Here is a 24254-nt window from a genome sequence, read left to right as displayed (position 1 = left end):
CTCCATGCTACTCCAGCGTGAGGAAGAACACTATACCTAATCTAGAGCAATCTGTTTCAAGATGCTTGTTCTGTTATCTCTGATCGTAATTATTTCTCCTCGAACCGAAAGGTCTTCGTGTTCGATTCCTGCCTGCTAGACATCGTCATAGTAACTGTTTTCTTCTCGGTGACTTTGTGCGTTCTCGACTGTTTCAGCATGCGTTCCTCGAGCGAGTCGTTGTCGACAGCCTTGAACGTGGACAACTCGTTGCCGGAAGTTGCAAACTCTTTAGTTTCCTCCGAGGATTCGAAGTTCGAACTTGTGGAAGTCTTCCCAGGCGTTGAAGAATACACCTTGGTCGTGATAGTTTCTATTCTGCCACCGGGAACCACTTTGGTCTCGACGTTCTTGAAGGTCTGGTTTTGAGGAAGGGCACTGAAACGCTGCGTCTCTTGTTTATCCGACCGGAAGGTGCTCAATGGACTATGACCTGAGAATCTGTCCACGGAATCGGTGTAGTACTTGTGCTCTTGACTTGGTGAGTATGATTTTTGCTCATAAGACCGCTCGTCGTTAGAATAGTGATCCTGGGAGTATTTATCGTAAACGTGTTGCTGTTGTTCCTGGAAGACCTTGCGCGTTGGCGACACCTGGGCGTATGTCATAGTAGGCACAGGTGGGTATGGACCCTCCATGTGTTTTCTTTCCATTGAGCCATAGCTCTCCTGATTTATCTTTCTTTCGATGGAGCTGAACTGGCCTGGACTACTCTCAGCAATTAACTTCTTGTCCATAGAGTAAGGACTTTCTTGGGTGTACCTTCTGTCATACTGATTCTCGCTGAACTTCTTCTCCACCGACCCGTACTGACTCTCCATAGCTGATCGATACTGGCTGTCCTTCATCTTTCTTTCCAAAGTACTCTGGGTAGAGTGTACCTTCTCGGGGCTGACCAAGTTTTGCCTGTCGACCGAGAGCTGGCTGATGCTGTGCGTCGCTGACTGCAGCTGGTCCAAGTTATGGTTCATTTGCGACTGCGCATCGTATGCCCTGGTCTCGTACTTCGTAGTGTAGCTTTCATAGCCACTCTGCTCGCCTTCGTTGTCGGTGTCAGCCAGGTCCGGTCGGTTCTTGTACTTGGCCTGGCGAATAGCTGTCAGTCTACCTCTGGCTTCTTCGAGTTCTCGCTCGATACGCAGCACTTCCGACCTAGCGTTTATCTCCTGCGCGATGCCACCGACCATTCTGCGGTTCAGGATCAAGGATCGGTCCTCTTCCTGTTGGATGGCTTGCTGTGCCGCTCTTACTAGGTTGTCGGTAGCCCGTTTTACAGCGTTTCCAGCTGCCTGCAAACGCTTGGTGCTCTCGCTGTCCGGATCAGCTTTCACTTTACAAGCTACCAATAATTGTGCAGTGCTGCTGGCAACCTGCTTCGCGCTGGAGATCAACTTTTCCTCGGAACTGACGCCTTGGACCAGCGCGTTCGCCGATTCCACGAGGCTGTGCGTCGCGGCTGCGACCATCCTTGCTGCAGATATCAAGCCTTCGGACCATTGGCCATCGTCGGAGCTTGTTAGAGGCGTCCTGGAGACTTTTCCTGTTGCTATCAACTCTCTCTGCGCAGCGCTCGCTGCTTTGATGAGTGCCGACGTTGCGGCTGCGATCGACTTTGCCGCTTCGAGGATCATCTCGTCGAAGTTCATGTCTTCGTTGGCCTCCTGTAAAATAAAGAATCGAGGGTTAATAATTTGATAGATTAGTGACTTAAATAAGCTGATTTATTTTTTTTAATAGTTCTTAATTATTCTTGCGATAATATTAGAAAGTTGTCCAAAATTCCTATACTCTGTACCCTAACATGTAGATTCACAACTTTTAATTTTAATTGTGTGTAGAGAAGTTCATGGGGTAGTTTTCAAACATAGAATCAAATTCATTGAATAATGTTGATTAAAATATTGTATAAATAAATACTGCTTCTGATCATACTTTAAAGAAAAGTCATTTACTATGCCAAATATTACGGTCAATTAAAAATAAGATATGTTATTTATCAAGACTTAAATTCTCGTTTAAAATATTATTTTGATATAACTGTATGAGGTAAAAAATTCTAAATATAGAGAATATAAAATATATTTTCATAAAGTTTGCATAATATAGAGCCACACTTAACTAACAATGTGATTTACCTTGGAATGGAACCTTTTAATTTCACTTACAACTAATGTAAACCTTACCTTCGACGAACGATTCGTTGATTAATCCGATCGCCATAATAATATGTTTGATTCCTGGTCGATTGTTAAAAACAACCAAGAATATCAAACATATCTTACGGAAATCAGAGCGTGTATTTCAGTCTTCCGTCCTCGTTGAACAATCTCGTCATTGACAATGTCAGTAAAAACCGTAATAACATTTAAAGTCGGATATTCAATATGATGAAAATCTTTTGTGTTCAAATTGTCTCAATTCATCTTTTGATGAAATTGTTTCGTAACGTTAACAATTTTTCAAAATGAAATGTCGCACACAGTAAAAGTACTTTTGTAAAATTATATTAACAATTAGTAAACCTCAACAATTTTTAATATTCCTCAGCTGCTGTTCAGTAGTTACGTTATCCTTTATCTTATGAAAGGATTTGGACACTTTACATGGCTTTTATTACATTAACGTTAATAGAGTCTCTAGGAGATTACAGCTTTTCCTCCATATCGTCTCACAAGTTAAGAGATAAAGCGAGATTAGCTGTTGACTAAACACTGCATTGAAAATAGTCGTCTAAAAGGATAACCGATTCGAAGGAAAAGCTGCACAGTACAAAATACAATCGTTTCTTCTTGACACATTGTATGCAGGATAGAATAGATTTTAATATATTGTATGCAGGATGTAATAAAGATTTTTCTAATCCCATATATATAATACCAAATCTAATACTATAATACTGTAAGTATGTCATAGTATTTTATAATATTTTATAGCATTTTATAATATCTACAATATTTTTAGTATTTCTAATATACTATAATATACTAAGACTTTAATCTTTCACAGGCTACCTATTTATCTGTTTTGATATATTCATCTAGCATAATAGCATAACTTCCAAATAGCGCCTGACTCTAAAATATTTAAATTACCACACACTGATTTCATATGAGATTGCAGGTTCGAGAAACACTTATCATGGTGTTGTAGTTAATAAATATTTTCTATTGAACATACTATATAGTACTTTCTATTATTCACAGTATTTTACAAACCTAATGTCTTCTAACAATAAAATATAATTGTACGAACAATTCGCGATCAGAAACCAAAAAGACATCAAATAAAAATTTTCAATATATAATCAACCAAAGTATTTTATTGAAATCCTTATCAGTCGCAATCAAACTAAAATATCCTGCCTACGTATGTTAGCCCCTTGTACTATGATTCCTACCACTCTGCGTTGATTAAACCCCTTATTCATCTTTAATATTTTCCTAAATAGGACCAAACAATTTTTGTTTCTTGTATTGTCTTTATTTACTTTCGTTTCTAGACTATGATAAGAGAAAGATTAAATTTTATTTCGATTTAGGAGAAATTAATAATATCTATATTTGGTAGGTCTTGCATAAAATGTTCATCACGAGTCTGACTTGTTATTATAGTGCAAGGGGTTAAGATGACACTTTACCAAGTCATCAGCCAATAAGAAGCATTATCAACCTTGAATAAAGACTCTGATCCAGAAAACTGAAGTCAAAATTGTTCAACTAAACTGACCTGGATACTTCTTCGTGGTCTCAAGCTAGCCAGCTTCTTGGCAGCGGCATCAATGCTAGCAGCAGCACCCAGCAACTCGTTCTCTGCGATGACGGTTGGATCGTCGGGGTCCACCCAGTCATTGCCCTTCAATAATTCTGCCACAGCTACCAGCTCGGTCACGCTCTGAGCAATCTTCCTCGATATCGGCACCAAAGTGTGCTTAGCATCTCCAGACCTGGAGGCAATCTGCAGGATCGCTTGCAGCAGTTCCCTGTAGTTCATCGCCACATCGTGGCCAGCCTGGAGAGTCCTATCTCTGAGCTCGGCGGTCTCGGCGCAATTGTACGCCGCGCCTTTGCAGATGGTCAACATGTCGCTGATGGCCTTGCGCACCATGTTCGCCGCCGCGATTATGTCGTCCTGCTTGCAGCTGTTTCCTGCCGCGACTGCCTTTCCTGTTGACATAGTGATACTCTTCGTGCAGCGGACCAGGTCCTCCGGGGTCACGTTCATCTTCTGCGTCTCCGGCGTGTTCAAGGCGCGGATCTCTTGGGCGATCGCCTCTATCGTTGATTCGAGAGCTCTCGTGCCACGCGTGTGCTCGTCTTCCACGGCCTTCACCGTCTTCAGCAAGGATGTTACGTTCGTTACCATCACCTGGAAAAGAAACGGAGACACGTAAATATTGGTGTGCACGATTTGCTTTACCGTAGAGTTGGATACTCTTCGAATCAAATTTTATTTGAAAAATATTCTATATAAATTCGTCCAAAAACGAGAAATATCTTGAACAGATTCTTTGAATTACAGTTCATTCAAATATTGCAAGTAATTTCTTCGAACATTTTGAATGAAATTTTATGGAGACTTAACACGAAATATTTACTGAAATAATGTAAAGAATAATTTTTGGTTTATGTAATAAATTTCGAATAAGATTTTACTTGAGATGTACGGACCATTTATTCGAAATATTGTACGAATCGAATTTTCTTCGAAATGTTATTCAAATAGAATTTTATTCGAATAATTTCCAACTCTGCTTTATTGCATGGATGTTGTCGGAGTCTTCTGTTGATTGTATTGGCATTATTTCTAGTGTATAGTTTCGTATGTTAGGGATATGTATACCAATAGCATTGTGTGCTTTTACTTTTGATATTGTAGTGTTGCGTGTTGAAGATTTATGTGCGTTTCGAGTGAATGTGGTCCATGGATTTGTGAAGTTTGGAAGAAGCGTGGCTATTTTGAAGAAAATTTAGTGGTAATTTTATCCTGCTTGATGCCCAAGGATCCCTCATGACTCCATGTATATATTTTTTCTATTTCAATACTCGCTTATAATAAATAGAAACATAGGGTTAATTCAACTTTTTTGAAGTGTTTGAATTCTCTACACTTCGATTGAACACATAAAATTATTTCAGTTAATTTCAGTAAATTTCACCTAAGAGTGATTCGAGTATGATCTATGTAGCTGAGTGATTACGGTACTTATATGTGTAAATAACTATACGTATAAATGGCGAAATATGTTGAAAAATATGCAATAGATGTTACAAACTGTTTGCTAAACGCGATGCATAGAATGTTGGTTATTTATGAGAAAAAATAGTAAATCAAGATATTTAAAGAGCTTAAAGGATCTTATGAATGTTAATCTACAATATTATCTTCAATGTGTTAAAATTGTTAAGAGTAGAATTCAATTTCTAGCTGGCTCAAATTTCTTATAAATATTAGAGTAAATTGTTATTTTTCAGGAAGATTAATTTTTTACTTGCATAAAGAGTATGACGTTATTAGATGTTTATATGTCATAAATTCGTTACCTTGCCTAAAATTATTATATAATAATAATAAGAAAGAATCTACTGATGAGAGAACAGAAACAGTTAATCAAACAATACATTTTTCACAGTATAAATTGTAATGCCTTTTTATGAGATGGTTGAACCGTCATTCAATGGCATTTTGATACTAATAGCATGTTTAGAACATGGATACAGTATGGAAGAAGTAAAGTGATCTTTATAAACATTTTATGCATTATTAACACTGTATTATAATTATCACGAAATTAAAAGGAAATTAAATGATATAGAAATTAATAAAAGCAATAGAAAGGAATGGTATTCTATTTACAAATTTTATGAGAATGATTCTGAGCAAAATGTTAAATCTGATTACGTGAAGAAGCCTTTTCAATATTAAGTAATTGTTTACGGGTCATTTCTCAAAAGTTTCAAAGTTTCAATTTATAAATATACCCAATTTGTATAATAAATATTCCCAATATAGCCATTTGAAGAAACATGATGACAATGTTTTTAATTTTGTATGCATCTAAAAGTTGTGGAAATCGAATCACCTATTTATTATAAATTCTCACAATAAATTTGAAATTGTTAAAAATTATTTTACTTAAACAACTAGAGCGTGTCTCTTTGTTGTAAGATCTAATTGACAAGCATGGAATCGTGAATTTAGTAATCGTCTCTGTAAGATAAAGAAAACTTAAATTCTTAACAAGTTTTGATAAAATTCTAATTTTGCTGAATTTTAATCGGTAACACCTAATACCATTTTTCACTATGAATAATCACAGCGGTTATCTCGTATAAACTACGAAATTTATGTCTGACAAGATCGTTATAAATTCGAGACATTTAAAAATGAAAATCAAACGCGACGAACAAAGCCATAGTTTTTCCTAGCCGACAGAAATCCGTGGACCCCACGTGTACATAATTAAACAATATATAACAATCGTTACGGGGGTTAATTTATAAATTATGTCAGACGTACGGTTCAAATACTGAGAGATATCAGAATCTGCTGTGGAAGAGTTTTCCGACCATAGATAGTTATTACTCGTGTTAGTGAAAGTATAACGTGCTTAGTATTAGAAAACCAAACAAAACTGTCGAGGAAGTTAAAAAGTGAGTATCGAGAGAATTAGAAAATAAAGAAATAGAAAACACTATTATATTAGAAATAGACTTTTCCTCTTGCATTAGAAGATAGTTGCAACCGAGATGCTTCAACACCATTTTCCAACATTTCGATTATAATACGATAATAGCTTCGATTATAATATAGTTTGCATTCGTATAAGTTATCAAAAATATTTCGCATATTTAATTTGTAAAGGACAAAAGCGTACTTTTGTATCGTCTAAGTAAAGTAAAAAATGAGTATTTCTATGCAAAATAAAAGTAGCCAAAGTTAAGTGCAAGCTTAGGATATATGTATAGTCCTTGCGCAATGAGAAAACATCTTTGAGTTTAATACTCCCCCTATTTCGCTAGCGACCAATAGCTGCAGTAGTGGGGCAGCCAATAAGAAGGAGAATGTAAACACAAAGGTGCTCTCTTGCTACGTGAAGACGATATCCTCCACATTTATTTATTTTTTTAATAGTTCTAACAAGTTAAAAACAGTGCAATATTTGCAATGGTTTTACTAATTCGTATTTTATCCACAATTTTTATCCAAAATTCATGAATCCTCTGTCCAACTGTTTACGGAAATTATTATGATTAACTAGAAATTTCGTATCCGATCGAACGTAGAGCGCGAGAATGATTAATTCACGTCCCATTAGTCGACGAAGCAGCAGACACGGTCCTGTTAATGGTTAATGGATACTTGCAAGTGAAATGTACGTACCTAATGTTGCTTTGTTTTAGAAATCCCTGTCGCGGGTGATTAATGAGCTCGCACAAAAGGGACTAATGTAAAAGTTCAATGATTTATTTCGTTACAAAAGAAAAAGGAGGAGAAACAAAACAGGATCGAAAGACGACGTACGGTACAAAGTCAATTAATACTGAGACTAAAGCACGATACAATTGTTTGCGTAGTAAAAAAAAAAGGTAAAAGAAATAATACAATACGAACGTGTAAATGAATAGAAAATGTAGCAGAAGCGTATATCACGTTACTATCGTTCCGTCATTGTTATCGTCGATCTTCGACTACAAAGACCATTATAAAACATAAATGCGTCGACAATCGTTCGATCGACAGACTCGAACTATGTATAGGAAAACTATGAAACGCGAATTTCGCACGTAAATTCGCTGTCAAGTTCCATGAAAATGCAATTCAACCGGTTCAACGAAAAATTCTCGTTCAGTTTTTCCTTTTTATTTCCACAACTTTTGTCAGCTGTTCTTACTAGCTTTTGATAATGCACTAGACAACTGATGAAGATTCAATTTCGCTGAAATTGAAACTGAAATGAGCAAGTTAGTAACGAGTAGTGATATTAACTTTAGAAACTCATGTTTTCACTCATTTCATAAGATATAATAAAACGAGGAAATAGGTAACTTTGAATGAATTATTGTTTATTTTGTACTAGCTAGATCATTAATATGACGAATGAAAGAACGTTAAATAATTGGCAAGCTCATCAGTCGGATAAAATAGCAATTTTTGAGTGTAAACGATTATATCAGAGAAATAATTGTATACTGTAATTAATTTAACACGACTAATATACTGGGTGTCTCAAAAGTCACTCACAATTGGAAAATAAAGGGTTCTTGAGGTGATTTGTAGTACCTTTTTTCTTTACAAAAATATTCTTCGAGATGTTGTTAACAAGTTATTAACGAAAAACAGTGACCAATGAGAGATTAGTTGGCGCGAGGCGACCGAGCCAACGAGCTGACGAAGACCAGTTCCGCTGATTGGCTTAGCTGACTAGCGCCAGGAGAACTTACCTCTTATTGGTCGGTGTTTTTTTTTGTTAATAACTTGTTAAGGATGACTCGAAGAAAATTTTTATAAAGAACAAAATTACTTGAAATAATCTCAGGTATCCTTCATTTTTGGATTGTTATTGATATTTTTCGGACATTCTGTATATTGTTTTATAACATTAACAAGATTAGATTTATTTAGGCTCCATAATATTTTTATTATAATATATATTTAATTAAAGAAATTTGTCTGAAAATTTCTCACAGAGACATTTTTATAATGTTAATGAGTGTAAAAGAAAAAAATTAAAAAACAGACTGTTTGACTGGTAGGCTGGTTGTAGTGATAATTATGAAAATTAAGCTTAGTATGAGATTCTGATGTAGTATAACTATGATTATTTTACTAGAATGATAAAATTATGCGATTATTCCTTTCGAACAAGAAACGAATTCTTAAACATCGACAGTGATGGATATATTAAAAAATACAATGCTAAAAGGAACTTAGAATGTGAACTTAATCTTATAAACAGTATGTTTGTACTTATTAACAAATAATAGTGTTCCGAATTAGATGCTATAGTTTATAAGAATTCGAAAATAAATAATTATTTTTGTATAATATGACTTTCCAGAAAACTGAAGAAACGAAACTTTACTTAACAGCTATAGTGATTATACTAAGTTATCTAGTGCATTAGAAGTGTAAGATTGATAAGATTAATAATTTCAAGACTAATCACACAAATATGATCAAATATGAAGTACGAACAAAGTTCATATCGCATTTGCCAAAGAACTGAAAACTAGGAGCTGTTGAAATTACATACTGGTTATCTATATGTTCTTTGTTCTAGATAAATTGTTAGCAATTTTTAAACAAAGATAAATATAACCTTTGATATAAAACACATCGAATCACAACACTTCACACAAGGTATAGAAAAATTGACTTTTCAGAATTTACGTAAATGTGCTGCTTTGAAATGTCTTCTTCAAATATTTTATTTAATAATTTATGAATCAAATTGATTTTAAGTAATCAGGAAAAAGTTATTTATTTGTAGTAATATTTAAAAAAAAATACGTTTTTCTTGAAATGACGTTTAAGAAAGGAAACGATTTCAAAAATATTTTGGAGCTTGCTAAACTAATTTAAGCTTCTCTTTCAATCTTCTATAAACATATTCAATCGTCTGGTATTTTAAATTTGTCCTGCATCATTTATTAAAATGAATTATATTATTGCAATTAGTATTATAATATCACTCACATTGATGGATCGTGGATCTTTATGCAAAATAAATTTTTTTCATCGATTATTAGATAAATGACTCCAGCACACTTTTCTTTATTATTTTTAATAAGTTGCATTAATAATATATTAATAATAATAAGTGTAATCAGTACAAAGACGTTCTCAATTATTTTTAATCCGATCACTATCTACTTAGTTTTACCATAAATGTATAAAATCCACGATCTCGTTAGTACTACATTAGAGCTGCAAATAACGTTCTTCGATTTCAGAAAAAGTTCTAATCATGGTTACTGTGAAGATAAGGTGTTAATGAAAATACAATACACCATTTAGGATACCATGTACTATAAAACGAAAAACTCGCACGTTGAAATGGAAAGAGAAGTTTTCGAAAGACGATAACTAGCCTGCGGATATTTATGAAATATTAACAAACATAAATACGCATCTTTCAATTAAAAATAATACATAGAGGTTCCAAAATTTTGTTCATATTATCATTGTTTTAAATTTCACCTACTCGTTTGTGTCACAAATGCCTAAAATCCGCAGTCTAGCGATAATCAACTAACTCGTCATCCTCAGACAATCTTGTATTTTAGAAATGTTATATCCGAATATTTTAGAAATTTTAGAAACGTTAAATTAGAAATATAGATCCGCGATTTAGCAAAGACTTTGAAAATTCGAGAGAATTTTGAGGTTGAAATCTCAACGTGTTTAGATAAATGCAACCCCCGCGATGAACCGGCCACAAGTTCGACAGAGATCGCAATTTAACCGAGGATCTACGCTTCCGCTACATGAGCAACAGCAAATCGGAAGTTCGCTGAGAGGGTTGATCGCTCTCGGAGGCTGAGAGCAGACGAATCAGCTCCTCCTCTTGATCGGAGACGAACCACTCGGACTCCGAGCCGCCGACGTCACTCAGAGGCATCAGCTGCTGGTGTAGCTGTTGTTCTAACACCTATCCGAATCGGCCAGACCAATATCGTCAATGAAACACATATTAAAGTCCACCCGTACGTGACAAAATCTTTCACTACGTATTCGATCGTCAATCTCATAATCATCATAATCATAATCATCATCATCATCATCAACAAGCATAAACAAAGCCATAGAGTGCTCTATTTACCGATGGAAGCAAACGATCGGTTCTGCCTTGGCACAGCCGTCTACAAATACGTTCCAATTAAAGGAAACACAGACCGAGTATGTCACACACATGAAAGAAAAGATGGAAAAACCGAACGAAGGAGAAGTGCAAGGTGGACTTTAATAGCGTGAACATGTTTTCACCCGTGGTCGTGGCGATCACGCCGTTTCCAATGGCCGGCAAAACTGGTGAACGTGCCCCCGTGAGTGATATCGTCGAACTCGAGCTTTTTCGTTTCTCGTTTTTTTTTTCTTTATTTTATTTGGACATTTTTGCTTCGTTCTATCTTTTTTTCAGCGGAACGTCAATGAAGAAGTGTCGGTTAGAGGCAGTAAAGACAAATCGGTCGATTAAAGTCCACCCCAAAAAAATATAATAACGGGGAGTCGAGGCCGTGGTTAAGTGCGAAGTTCGAATTTAGTGGGTTAAACGAGAGACAACAGTGAGTCACTGTTAGGCTTTTGCGACAATTTCGGGATGTTACGCTCCTCGCGTGGTTCCTCCCTGTTAATGTATAGTCGTGGGTTATTGTTAATGTTTAGTCAAGCGTTTTCCCAGCCTGTACTTCGGCGAGCACGGTCTTCGACGATGGTTCTTGATCCTGTTAGGGAAAAGTTGCCCGAAATTGTGGATCCCTAATGTGTATACCGCGAATAAATTTCTTACTATTTGTTGAATGCAAGGTCTTATTGTAAATATAGCGTTTATAGCATGTTGATTGTATAATACAACAGGAGAAAGAAGTATAGAAATTTGCAACAAAAATTCATCCTTTTGTAGATCTCTTTTTGCAGTCAAAATTAATCGTTCTGTATAGTATATTTATCTTTCTGAACTCGAAATTAACATTTTCTTAGATCATATTCTTATTTACCTTCTTGCAAATGAAATTTAACTTTTTGCAAATTAAACCCATTCATTTATAACCATTTGTAACTCAAATAAGATTTACATATTGAATAAAATTTTAACATAAATAATTATTGGAGATTTACAAAGGTTAAAAAGATTATTTTCTAAACAAGAATATAATGTTTATTAAATTTAAAAATTGAATAATAAATTAATAATTTTGATCTGCGAAAACGTTGTTTTATTTGAGAGGGAATGAATAAAACCAGCGAAAAGCTTAATTTGACTTGCAGAAAGATGAAGATAATGTAGAAAACGATTAGTTTCCAGTATAAATCTTGTAGTAAATATTTTATCGGAAATTAACAAGAAAATCAACAGTTTAATTAATATTAATTTCAATGATTTGGACAGTTTCAAAATATTCAATAGTGTATAAATAAAAAGTCATTACAAATAGATTATTCTCTTCGAATAATGGAATAAAATTTAATTCTGTTATTTCACCTATATGTTTTTTAAACATCTTTCTCAGTCTTATTGGCAACTTTCCCCTAAGTATTCTACCGATTTCTTCATTGGTCAAGCCTCTTTCTAGAGTTTTTTAATTTTACAACGAAAATACCGATTTTCAATTGTGAACAGAAATTAAATAAAGCAACAAAAGGCGAGGAACGATGTATTTTAAAATATCTAAGGTAAAGAAGGAAACTATATTGACATCTTCAACATCAATATTCTTATTTCTTTGCGAAAAATAATGTAGCATTTTTAATATGCATTTCATACCCCTATTCAATTAAAATAGGATCAATCCGATTCCTAAACACAAAATTTTTCAATATTTTTAAAGTTGTGGAATAAATTTTAAGCATTGGAAAAAATGATGGAGATTTTACTAATCAACGAGATTGAAAAAGGCCTATATTTTGAAATATAGGAATATTTCAAATAATATTTCACCCAAAAATTGTTTTAACAATTACTACACTGCGGATTTCATGTATTCATAGTAAAAATGAGTAGATGAATGAACTCTCCATAATCCAATTTCCTGAAATTTGTACAAAAAGTACATAACTTCAAAAATATTTGAAAATATACAATGTAACTGGTTTTGTAAAAACCAGAAAATTTCAATGAATAAATACTTTAGTTAAGAAGAGATGAGAGAACAATAGAATATCACTTTGTATTCAGATAAAAAAAAAAATAAGACATATGGAACCTCAATGTTACTATAAGGCGATAGTTTACCTTTTAATTGTCGCAATGAACGCAAAAAGTATTCATTTTACACAAAGATCCGCAGTCGAACTGTGAAACCCTATCGATCACATTTTCCACGAAATGGCGGACACGGTAAGATTATGTTTAGTCACAAACACATGTACCCTCAATAAAAGCTCTACTTCCTGGTATCTCGACGCTGCCATTCGGTTAGAGGCCGCTTCCACTCAAGCGTCTCGGTGTCAGTTAATACTAAGCCAACAACAGGAGACTCCTCGTCCAACATCGAACGAAGCAAGAAAACTTCGATTAAAGAAACAGGATAATTACCTTGGCAGAGTCCTTCAGGTGCGCCATGCTTGGGTCGTTGATGGGCTTGCCACTGGCAGCTTTGGTGGCGTGTATGAGATCACCGAGAGCAGAGGCTACATCTTTCACCGCGTTGATGAGCATCACTTGGGCCTCGGGATTTTGGCTGCCCAAACTAGCAGCACCGTATTTCACAACTTCGGCGAGCTGGACAATCGTCGACACGGCATTTTGTGCGGCGACAGCCAATTGTTCTTGCGATGAGGCTGCGCCCGCGACGAGCGTTTTAGTGTCCTCTACCAGAGCTTTCGCCGTCTTTAAAATGTTCTCTCTGTGATCGGCAAAGGTGTCGCCCTCGTTCTCCGCGTGCAGTGTTCCAGCAGTGGCGAACATGATCGTGGTGTCCAGGTCTCCAATGATGCCTGACACCGTGCTGGCTGCGTTGATACAAGCTTGCGTGCCTCGGGAACCCGCTTGCAACGCGGCTAATACCTGAGACACCTTTTCTGTCACATTCTTGCTGTGATCCGCCACTTCTCTTTGAGCGTATGCATCGCCTGGTGATATTTGACAAGTTCCTGCGGCGCGGACGATGTCAGCGCATGCTCGACCAAGTTCTTGCACACCTGTGCGGAGTCTAGCGGACACGTCGGCGTTGGATGCTGCTGCTGAGGCACCGGATGTGTCGCGGGCCAACTGCATGTACTTGTGAGAGATATCCACTGCGAGTGGACCAATCCTGGCCACGTCGGTGCTCGACTTTGTTGACTGGAATTTGAAGAAATGGAAAGTTAAATTTGGTTAGATGCTTCTGTGTCATCTAGAAAGTTAACTTGGCTTGATGGAGTTAAAATGGTAGTAAACTTTCACGTGAAATAAGTCTTGTTTCATTCATTCCTTATTGAATGATATACATATTAACGTTATATTGTGAAACAAATGTATTCACAACAATGTATCTCATAATGAACGTGTCATATAATTAAGCAGTACCGCCTTGGATAAGATTTTGAATCTACTAATCCTAACAGTACCTAATGATATGAATACATTCTCAGGTTTTGATGCCTTGCATTTTCAGTTTCCTTGCTAAAAGAAACTCAAATACCTTTCCTATGACGACCTGTAAATAACCTTGTATCTCAAAACTTGTTCAGAGTATCTTTCAACACCATATCATAAATCAGCACAAAAAATGTTATTTGAAATATCTCGGACAGTCAATATATAACGAGTTACTTCAAGTAATAATTTCTAAAGACTTAATAATTGTGGTTTTAAAAATATAATGAAAGAAATATTTAAATATGGGTCTTATCTACTAGAGACGATTACGTCTTAAGAGTTAAAGTTAGAATTCTTTACCATCTCTTGCGCCAGTCGTGCAATCTCCTTAGCAGCCTCCACCATCCTGGTCTGATAATCCACATAAGAATCAACCGTGTCAATTGTGGACATCCTATGATCTTCCAACCTGACCATAGCTCGCGAGATGGTGTCGATTAGTCCCGTGACAATGCCGTTAGATGTAGAAATGGTTTCCAAAGTATTCTGTAATTCTTGCAGCGCGTCTTTCGTGGACTCTACAGTTTCATCGACCTCTGCGTGCAGCTTGATAGCCTTTGGATTACCACCAGTCTCCTTAGTCACGCAGACAAGTTGGAGCGCAGATTCAGCGACAGTCTTCGTCTGGTCGAGTAGCACCATTTGTTGTTTCGACTGCACCATGTTAGAGGCAGCACCGATGGCTCCGGAGACTAACGGTTCACAGTACAAGGCTACTTGGCTGACAGCGTGACCCACGTTCTCAGCTTCGTATTTGGCAGCTGTCCGCAGAGGCTCCAGTTTCTCCCGCAACTCGCTCGCACTACTTTCCATCTGATCCGTGAATCCTTGGACAGTATTCTCCCGTCGTGGTGTCAGAGCCTGTGATACAGCGCTGAGCGAAGCAGCATCCAGTTCTTTGATCCTAGCAGATAATTTAACGATCGCGGCGTCGCATTCCTTCTGTCCTGGCGCTTTGTCTCTAATCGACGCGACTAATGACTTAATAGAATCGCTGACGCTCTTGCTGTGGTTGGCCAGCAACTGCCAAGTCGGAGGATCCTTGGGACTAACAGCCAAGCTCTTAGCTGCTCGCACCATGGCGCAAGAGCCGTCGATTATAGCTTTTCCTGCGCTGGTAATTGGTTCTTGAGCAGCTCTGGCAGCGATGGAAATCTTTGCAGGCTGGCTGGCGAACTCGGGCGACCCCGCGAAGGTACATAGATTATCAACTGCCTCTAGAAGCGGTTTTGTGGCTTCGCCACACTTGTCTCTGTTGGCCTCGGAATAATTCTGGTCGAGTGCTTTGATCTCCTTCACTAGAGCGGATGTGGAATTAGCAACGTCTTTAGCCGACTGGACGAAGTGTCTCTTAGCGACCGGATTGCTGGTTTTGTTGGAAGCCTCACGACAGGCGTTACATAGCGCGCTCGTGTACTTTGCAATCATGGTAGCGGCTGAGAGAACCTGTTGCTCGGTGCTGGTTGGGTTTCCAAGACTTTGACAGCCGGTGTGGATTGCTTGCGCGGCTCTCAAGAACTGAGCCTGATCTACAAGTCCTGGTTTCCCTGCGACTGAACTTGGATCGCTCACACCTGCCAAGTATGCTGCTTGAGCTGCTGCCTCGATCAAACCACAGATAGATGAAGATACACCTCGAACAGCCACAGAGAACTGTTCGTGCTCAGATTTCTTAGCATGATTGGCTATGCCAGTCATTCCATCGCCTAGGCTCTTGCTCTTCTCCATGACTGTTTCGAGGCATTCGAAATACGATGCATCGGATATAGGCTCGCTTGGATTGTCCAACAGAGATCGCATCGATTGGATGTTCCTGATGGCGTTGTCGCATTCGTTCTGACCTGGGGCAGCGGATGTACAGACGTCGACAAGGTAGTTGATGGAGTCAGTTACTGCTCTGGCAGCAGCAGATAGCTGGTTCTTCGCGTTTGGCGCGCTGGGGTCAGCGGCTACCGTTTTAGCTGTCACCAACAACTTGCCCGATGTCATACTGACGTTCTTCAAGGACACTACCATCTGACTGCGAGTGTCGATCGTTGTTTGACCAGCCATTTCCATTCCAACACCTAACAGGTCTCCAAAAGCGTTGGTGAATTGTTTCGAGGAGCTTGCTAGTTGCACTGGAGAGCGCACGGATGAGACTACGCTCGAGGATGCATCGTTCAGGTTTGCGGCTGCGTTGTTCAAGTCGGATTGCAGTTGTCTGTAAATGAAAAATCGATGATATCTTTTATACATGCGTTTCTTGGATGCAGACGGTTGGAATTAGGATTGGAGATTATAATAGTTATAGTTACACTGCCGATATTTAAGCATTCATATGTTTTATATTTTTGTTCGAGATTATTGCTAGACGCTTATCAGGATATCATGCAACTTTAACATAATTTTATTCTAATACGACTAAAATAGAAGTAGCATTCCGGTTTTGTTTTAAGTGAAGACTTTTATCTCAGGTTTAAGTTGACATAGAAGTAGCGATATTGTGAATTCTTGAATGAGAAGTGCGCGCAGTAGTGTATTTTTTACTAGTATCTAGCTAATAGTATTTTCTAAATGAGAAATAGATAATTGAAAATGTTTCAGTGAAATGCTCAGTGGTGAAATCATTTTAATTGGTCAATTAATATGTCATCTGATGTAATACAATCTAATATACTTTCTTGAGATCATTATTGAAGAAAAACTTATTGAATTTTTGTTCAATATTACACACTTATTAGGAAACTTGTTAATAAGTTTGCAGTAGTTGAAGTATTAATAGATCTGTTATAATAGTAATCAATAACTTGTACATTAAGTGAAACTGCGTTCTGTGCTATTTTTATTAGTTACTGCTTCTTTTACGCTTTTCTGCAAAACTTGTTTAATGAAGAATCATAATTGTATTAAATTAAAATTATCTGTAAACTAAATCATCGATTTCATTGAATTTGAAAATATTTTTATGTTACTTACAGCTTTTACAAAATTATCAGTGAATATCTAATATTTTATAAATGTTTGGTAAGAACAATCTTCTCTATAAGTAAACTATCTAATTTCAATCACTAATTTTAAATGACTGTATTAACATTTCTAATACTAATAGGTTTTCCAGGTAGCATGTTTCAACCAAATGCTCAGAGTCATTAAAAATTCTCACACATTATCCGCATGCAATTCGAATGTGTGTCAGTGAACGATAATTGAAACGCGAACCAATGAGGTAACAAACTATCGCGTTGCAAGATAACGGTGCCCTTATCGCGGACAATAATAAACTCACCCATAACTCTTGTTGGTTTGCGGGTATTCGTTCATGCCGAGCACCTGCGTCATGTCCTCGATATTCTTGATCGCGTCGTCGACGTCTCTTTGACCAGGCAAACAGGAGACGCACTTGTTCAAAGAATTCGACACATCTTTAGCGACGGCAGCCAAGTTAGCTTCGTTCTCAGGATTGTCAGGACTTTTTAGGGCTCGCCGTGCCTCTTTGACAAGACGCAGGGACTTCAGGACAACATCATCCGCTGTCATCAACACCTTCTTTTGCGTTTCAGGTTGATCCGACGTGGCAGCCACGCCTCGAACAGCAAAAGTCAGGTCCTTCAACGAGGACGCAGTCTCTCTGGCCGCACTTCCGGTGTAATTCTCGTTTCCTTGCTTAGCAGCGGATAGAAGACGGGCCATCGCAAATCCAACGTTCTTCGACGTGGCGCCCAGTCGAAGAGCAGTGGATTCTGTTGTCTCGTCTGGTAGAGGTCTCAGGGATGCGGCTTCAACAGCTCTATAAAATTCGGCCAACTCGTCCTTGAGGCTGTTGATCAATTCCTCGGCAGCATCCAGCTCCAAACCACCACAGGCTTCTCTGGCACGAGTTACGGCAGACCTCAAATCGGTCAAAGAAGTACCCAACTGCTGAGAGGTGTTGTTCAACTGCAACGCCGCGGCCTGGTCACTGACTGTTGGTAGAACCGCTCTGGCAGCTTTCACCACAGAGTTGCCAGGCTGCAAGAATTGCTCAGATGCGTCGATTAAGTTTAATTGTGCCGTGGGATTATCTGGCTGTGCTTGAGCACCCTTCACGCCTGCTACTAGGTGTGGTATGTGTTGCATCATGGTTTGGCATTCTGTGGTTAATTCCTTCTGACTAGACGGGTTAGTGTTGTGATGCGCGACTCCTGCCGTAGCAGCTATGCATTGGGTAGCGGTAGCAGCGGCCTGTTTCGCACAAGCTTCCAATCTCGTGATCAATTTCCTCCTCAAAGCCGGAGTGGCTGCCGCGGTGGTTGCTGCCCTAAGTTCTTCTGCAGCCTGCCGCAGTTGGTCCTGCATTTTGGCGTCGTGGGGACTGCTGGCGCATTGTCTAGCAGCTTCGACCATCTTTGCAGTGGCGTCAGCGAGCATCTTGGCTGCAGCCAGCAGTCTACACTGTTGTTCAGAGTCAGTTTGCCTCTCAGCCTCACCTTTTATGCTCTGGATCAACTGAGCCGTCGCTTGACCAACCACTCTTGCTTGCCTGACCATTTCTCCGGCGTCTCCGGTGCTGGCAAATAACTTATCCGTTGCTACCAGTATCGTTTCTACTGCACCCTCTTGTACTGTTTCTTTAGCACGCTCGCCTCTCGTGGCTGTCTTTATGTGATTCAACAGGTCGTTCAGGGTTCTACTAACTTCAGATGCTGCTGCGCTCAGTTCCTTCAGAAGGTTGTCATCGTTGCAGGTCTCGTTGCACACCTCCACCAAACCTTCGACAGCTCTTGTCACTTCCCTGACGGCGTTCATTAGCTGCGTTTGGCATGCTGGAGACTGCAGCGTTGGAGCAACAACCTTGGCACAAGCGACTAACTGCGATGTAGCCAGGGCACATTGCGTGGCAGCAGATATCACACGATTTTGGGTGGCTGAATCTTCGCAAGTCGCTGCTATGTTCTTCGCTTTCAAAACTAATGCAGCAGTTGAATTAGCTACCGCCTTTGCCAAGGCAAGCAGCATATCTTGCAGCTCCCGGTTCGAGTCGTTCTCTTCTCCAATGGTTGTTAATACTTGGTGCGAAGCCTCGCCCACGCGAGACGCTGCGTTCAGCAGGCTCTGTCTCGGCTGTAAGGTAGATGAGATTAATTAGTTTTGGATAAACTCTGTTGTGGAGTAATTCTGCGTGACGGTAACACAATTAAGCTAACTTCAACCATTTCTTTAGAATGCTTTTAAAATGAAATAGTTAAAATATTTTCCTCTAATAATTACTGTACTCAAATAGCACCTGAGAAAATCTTGCGGTAAAGTAGCAAAACGCTGTCATTATTATTACTTTACTCTGTTGTTGGACATTTTACAAGATAAAAAAATAGAACGTTAAAGTTATAGAGGGATTGAATACTTTTTTTTTCTCATCGTGCACAATGAATAAAGAAATTGTAAACTATTTACAAACAGCAACTGTAAATGCTGTTCAAATATATTCTCAACTATATAGATTTTTGATTAAAACATTAATAAAATTGGATTTTTCGAAACCGTCACGCGAGAATAATATCTCGACTTTCAGATAGATATTTTCTAAAGGAAAAACATAATACAAGTGAAGTGTCGTGTGCATACATGATTTTGCTACTCTAGAATAAATTACCTTATCGTGTGAAGTTTGGATACATGTTTTAATAATTACTCCTTAAATAAATTCCCTGTACTAATTGTAATAAACAATTCTTCATTTTCTTTATACTATAATAGCTTTCACAAAACTTTTTCCGAGAGTTTATTAAAATTTCGATGTCTACCGTGTTTAGATATCTGACATTTAAAAGTCATTGTCTCTCAAATGTACCCAAACTTATGATCTATTCAAAGCACATAAGGAACTCAAGATTCAAATAAACAAATCTTGCAACACTTAGTAAGTAAACGCGTTTTTCGAGCAAAACAATGAACGAACTAGAATCACTATTGTCTGAAAATCACAACGATGGAATGAAAATAATGATATGAAAATATCTTCAAGAAGCCACTTCTACTTGATACTAGGGCACGTTATTTCAAATTAAAGTAAAACAGGATTGATGAATCAATGTTCTGTGACTAACTATTTAAACTGTTTGTATCGGTGCTTACGTATTTATCGTAGATAGGCGTTATGTAGTAAGGCTGTACAGAAAGGTAGAGTGTAAACTTTCGTTTGAAATTTTCGTTACTTTCCACTTTAAATAATACCGCATAATATACTATTTTATTCTATTACTAATTGCGATTCATATTATTTTAAATACTCAAAATATGTTGTTTTCGCATCTCAAATCTGTTTTTAAATACTATATTAAATCTATGAAATATTATATTCAATTTTAATTGAAATTCATTTCTATCGCAAGTGATGCTATGTCTTTTTTATTCATTCACGTCTCTTTTATTCAATACATCTGAAGAGAACTGTTCGATTCGACGTAGAGTACATGCGTTCATATTTAAACAAATTAGTTATTCATTTGAACGAGCATTCATTTGTAGAAAGTGCAAATATGTTACTCTATCACGTAATTTTCCAATTTAAACGAGACAAATAAATAATAAAAAATATAATCGTGAAATTTACCATATAATCAGAAAGAGAAAAATTTCATGAAGATTATTATCGTAACTATCATCAACATTGTATCATTAAATTTTATATACTCTAACATTTGTATTTATTTAATGACATAACTATTTATTCAAAGCTTCTACTCCACTTTCAAGTAATAAATGCGTTAATTGAATACGTAGCTTTCTACTATTTTTACATATTCAAAATACAAGTATATAGACTATTGTAGTAGCTCACATTAATTTCGTTCTTTGTTTATCAAAGCTGAAATCACCGGAAACATTATTTGAAACTCATACTCCCAATTCGTAGTTCAAATATTTACAACGTATAATTTAAATATCATATGCAGTATCTATTAAAAAGGAATAACCAGGAAGAATAAATTCTTGCTATAGTCTTAACTGCAGATCTCTTACAAATCACGATGTAAAGACTTTGGACTCTAGATAAGAAAATATTGTAGTTTATCAGCGCGTCGATAAGCGACCATACCTCTTTGGTCTCAGGCTCGGTAGCCTTCAATAAATCGGAGAACGCCGAGCAAAGTTTCCGGGCGGCGTCCAGGAGCCTGTCGCCGGAAGTGTCGTCCTCCATTAGGGCGGCGATCATCCGCACGCCCTTCGTCATCTCGGGTAGGTTGTTCGCTATCGTAGTGATAGCTGCGCCCACCGCGGTGTGATCCACGCCGTCGGCCGGACCGGAAGTCAAGGTGACTACCTGCGCGGTCGCGGCGTTCATCGCCGCGATTTGCGAGCCGACGTTCTGCTTGTGCGTATCTATGGTCTGTTCGATCCATTTCAAAGAGGCTGGATCCGTGCCGAGCTCGGGCAGCGATGCCTTGCAGGACAGCTCAGTCTCAGCGATATGGATCACTTCGTGACCAGCGGTGATAGTCGACAGTAAGGCACGTTGTGGTTCGGACAGGACGGATGTGACCTTGGTTTGTTGCACCTGGTGTCAATCCAGATTGTCTTTTATGCGTGAAGTTGCGGTCGTCGGTCATAGAACTGTTGGCAGACTGCATATCTAGCAAACTTGTACTTTTGGCAGCTGATTCGCAGAAAGAAACGACGATAAAGGAAATGCTGTAATTTGGAAGTTTTCGATAGATAAGATAAAATTACATCTGATTTTGAATTCTGTAATTTACATTTTGTTCGTAAAAGTATAAGTTTGCATAAATATGTGCAATCTATTCGGTATAATAATACAGTGGCAACTATATTAATATAGACACTTTGCAAATAGGAGATTGCTGAATAAAAAATCTTACTGCTTTTATTGGTAGAATAATATTTGTAATGTTAAACTTTCTTTGAGAAATGAATGCCACTGTATAGCAAGATGGATGACAAATTTGGGATAGGTTTACTATTTGTGTTCAAAATTGGAATAATTTATCGAATAAATGTCAGTATGATAATAAATATGATTAGATTTAATATTGTTATTCATTTAACTAGTGAACATAGTGTACTATGTTTTCGGAAACACAGTATAAATATGTGGTTATTATTATAAAGACCTTTTTAGTTTGTCTATCCCAATTTCATGATTTACATTATGAGATTGTCTAATCTTTCACGTTATTCATCGTCACCTTTATTTTTTCTTTTACACATAAATGTTTCTACAACAAAGTTACATATTTCTTCATTTATCTAATAAAAGCAGAAATAAATTGTAGTATATCTCATATTAATAATCGTAAATCCTGTATTAATCAATTGAATCATTGAAAAATCTTAATGTATGAAAAGCTATACACTATATAGAGAATATAATATAGTTTGAAAACCATAAAAGATTAATCAATCTCTAATGAACTTGTCTTAGAAATCTCGATGACCAGTGTGAAATGGTTTAAAATACATAGCAAACAAAGCTGTGTGCTACATGAAAAAAACATTAGCAATACAGACTTCACTGTCTTTATTTCATAGGAATTAATGTAATAAAAGTACCATTAAACATCAGTGATGTCTGCAATATATTTAAAAATCAAAAGAACGCAATATAATGAAACTAAAACGGTAATCGTTGCGTTTGTGATTGTGTTTCAATAACCAATTGCACGATAACTGAAAGTTTTATGATTTTGTACCTACTCTGTGTCCGTAATAGAAGGCGCCTAGCATGAAAATAAATTTAACCGTCTATTAGTCGCATGAAAGTTCGCTTCAACTTAGAACGAAGTCAACTTATCAATGATTTCTAGAACTTAAATGTATTGCCGATTATATGCTGCGATCGGTTATAGATGCTCGATCTAAGCTATTACTACAGTGGAAATTACTATAGCTCTTGCTCCGTCGTAGGTCCAGTGTCACATAGATTATGTACTATCCTCAAACAAGGTTCGAATGATCACCGTTACGATGAAGTAAAATTAAACGTTAGAAAACTATGCACATTTACAAAATGTATTCTTAAAAATATTAATAGACTTTCCAATGACTGTACTATATCTCTAAAAGAATTTTGTTTTCTAAATAATAATTTTCAGGGAAATTGTTAGAATATAATCTTTGATACTTGTTAGGTAAACTGTTGAGTATAAATATAAAATAAGCTTAAAGGTGGAGCTAGTTTTAGAATCTCAAAAATATCATAACTTTTGCGATTTTATGTTAAGAAACCGTGAAGTTATTTTCCTTGAAACTTTTAGAATAATTTATTCTCACCTTCAAGGAAGGAGTATTAATATTTCGGTGAAAAATATGTGTCATAAATGGACACAATTTAAGCAGAGCTTCATCATAGGAGTTGCAAATTAGCAGACACTATATGCTACCATAGATTGAAGCAAAACAAATTTAATGTTTTTGGATTGATGAACCGGGTTCTTTACTTAAACAAAAGCAATCATGAGCTGTCAAGATCAATTTATCTATAAGTCATCGAATGATACAGATACCCTGAACCAATGTGCAATAGTTGATAAAATTGTATTATTACAAAATATCAAGGAACACTGGGATTCAACGTGAGCAAGTGCCTGTAAGTTTCTCATAGCTCTTACCATCGGTGGAGCGTGAGCGATGTTCACCTGGCCGCTGACAGTCGTGTATTGAGCACCGCCCATGTGCCCAGTCTCATATGGTCGAGCCCCTATAAATCGTATCATGCAACTATCCGAGTGGTATTTACAATGATCGATCGTTACGATCGATTGCACGACACCGAGCACGCTCAACAAGAAGCTAGATACCCACTAATCGGCTCCGTGATGCGAAGCAACACATTTAGAAAAGCTCTTCAGGTTCGCTCGCGTCTTTTACGCACGGAACGACGAGACAGATATATATATATACAGTTCGACAAGTTTAAAAGACCGTTGTCAGAGCGGTT

General features: G+C 37.4%; 1 protein-coding gene across 1 annotated transcript in view; it reads right to left on the bottom strand.

Moving 5' to 3' along the window:
• Positions 1-6: 6 nt before the first annotated feature.
• Positions 7-24254, bottom strand: part of Rhea (Talin_middle and talin-RS domain-containing protein rhea) — a 112906-nt gene continuing 88658 nt past the window's right edge. Inside the window, exons 9-15 of the mRNA XM_078197483.1 lie at positions 23926-24014; positions 21396-21854; positions 17607-19420; positions 14639-16541; positions 13295-14041; positions 3766-4404; positions 7-1700 (exon numbers count right to left, since the gene is read on the bottom strand). Coding sequence (XP_078053609.1) covers positions 90-1700; positions 3766-4404; positions 13295-14041; positions 14639-16541; positions 17607-19420; positions 21396-21854; positions 23926-24014 — 7262 coding nt within the window. The 3' untranslated portion in view covers positions 7-89. The remainder of the gene's footprint in view (positions 1701-3765; positions 4405-13294; positions 14042-14638; positions 16542-17606; positions 19421-21395; positions 21855-23925; positions 24015-24254) is intronic.

The sequence above is a fragment of the Augochlora pura genome, chromosome 3 (assembly GCF_028453695.1).
Source record: "Augochlora pura isolate Apur16 chromosome 3, APUR_v2.2.1, whole genome shotgun sequence".
Taxonomy (NCBI): Eukaryota; Metazoa; Arthropoda; class Insecta; order Hymenoptera; family Halictidae; genus Augochlora; species Augochlora pura.
This window is presented reverse-complemented; position numbering and strand designations above follow the sequence as displayed.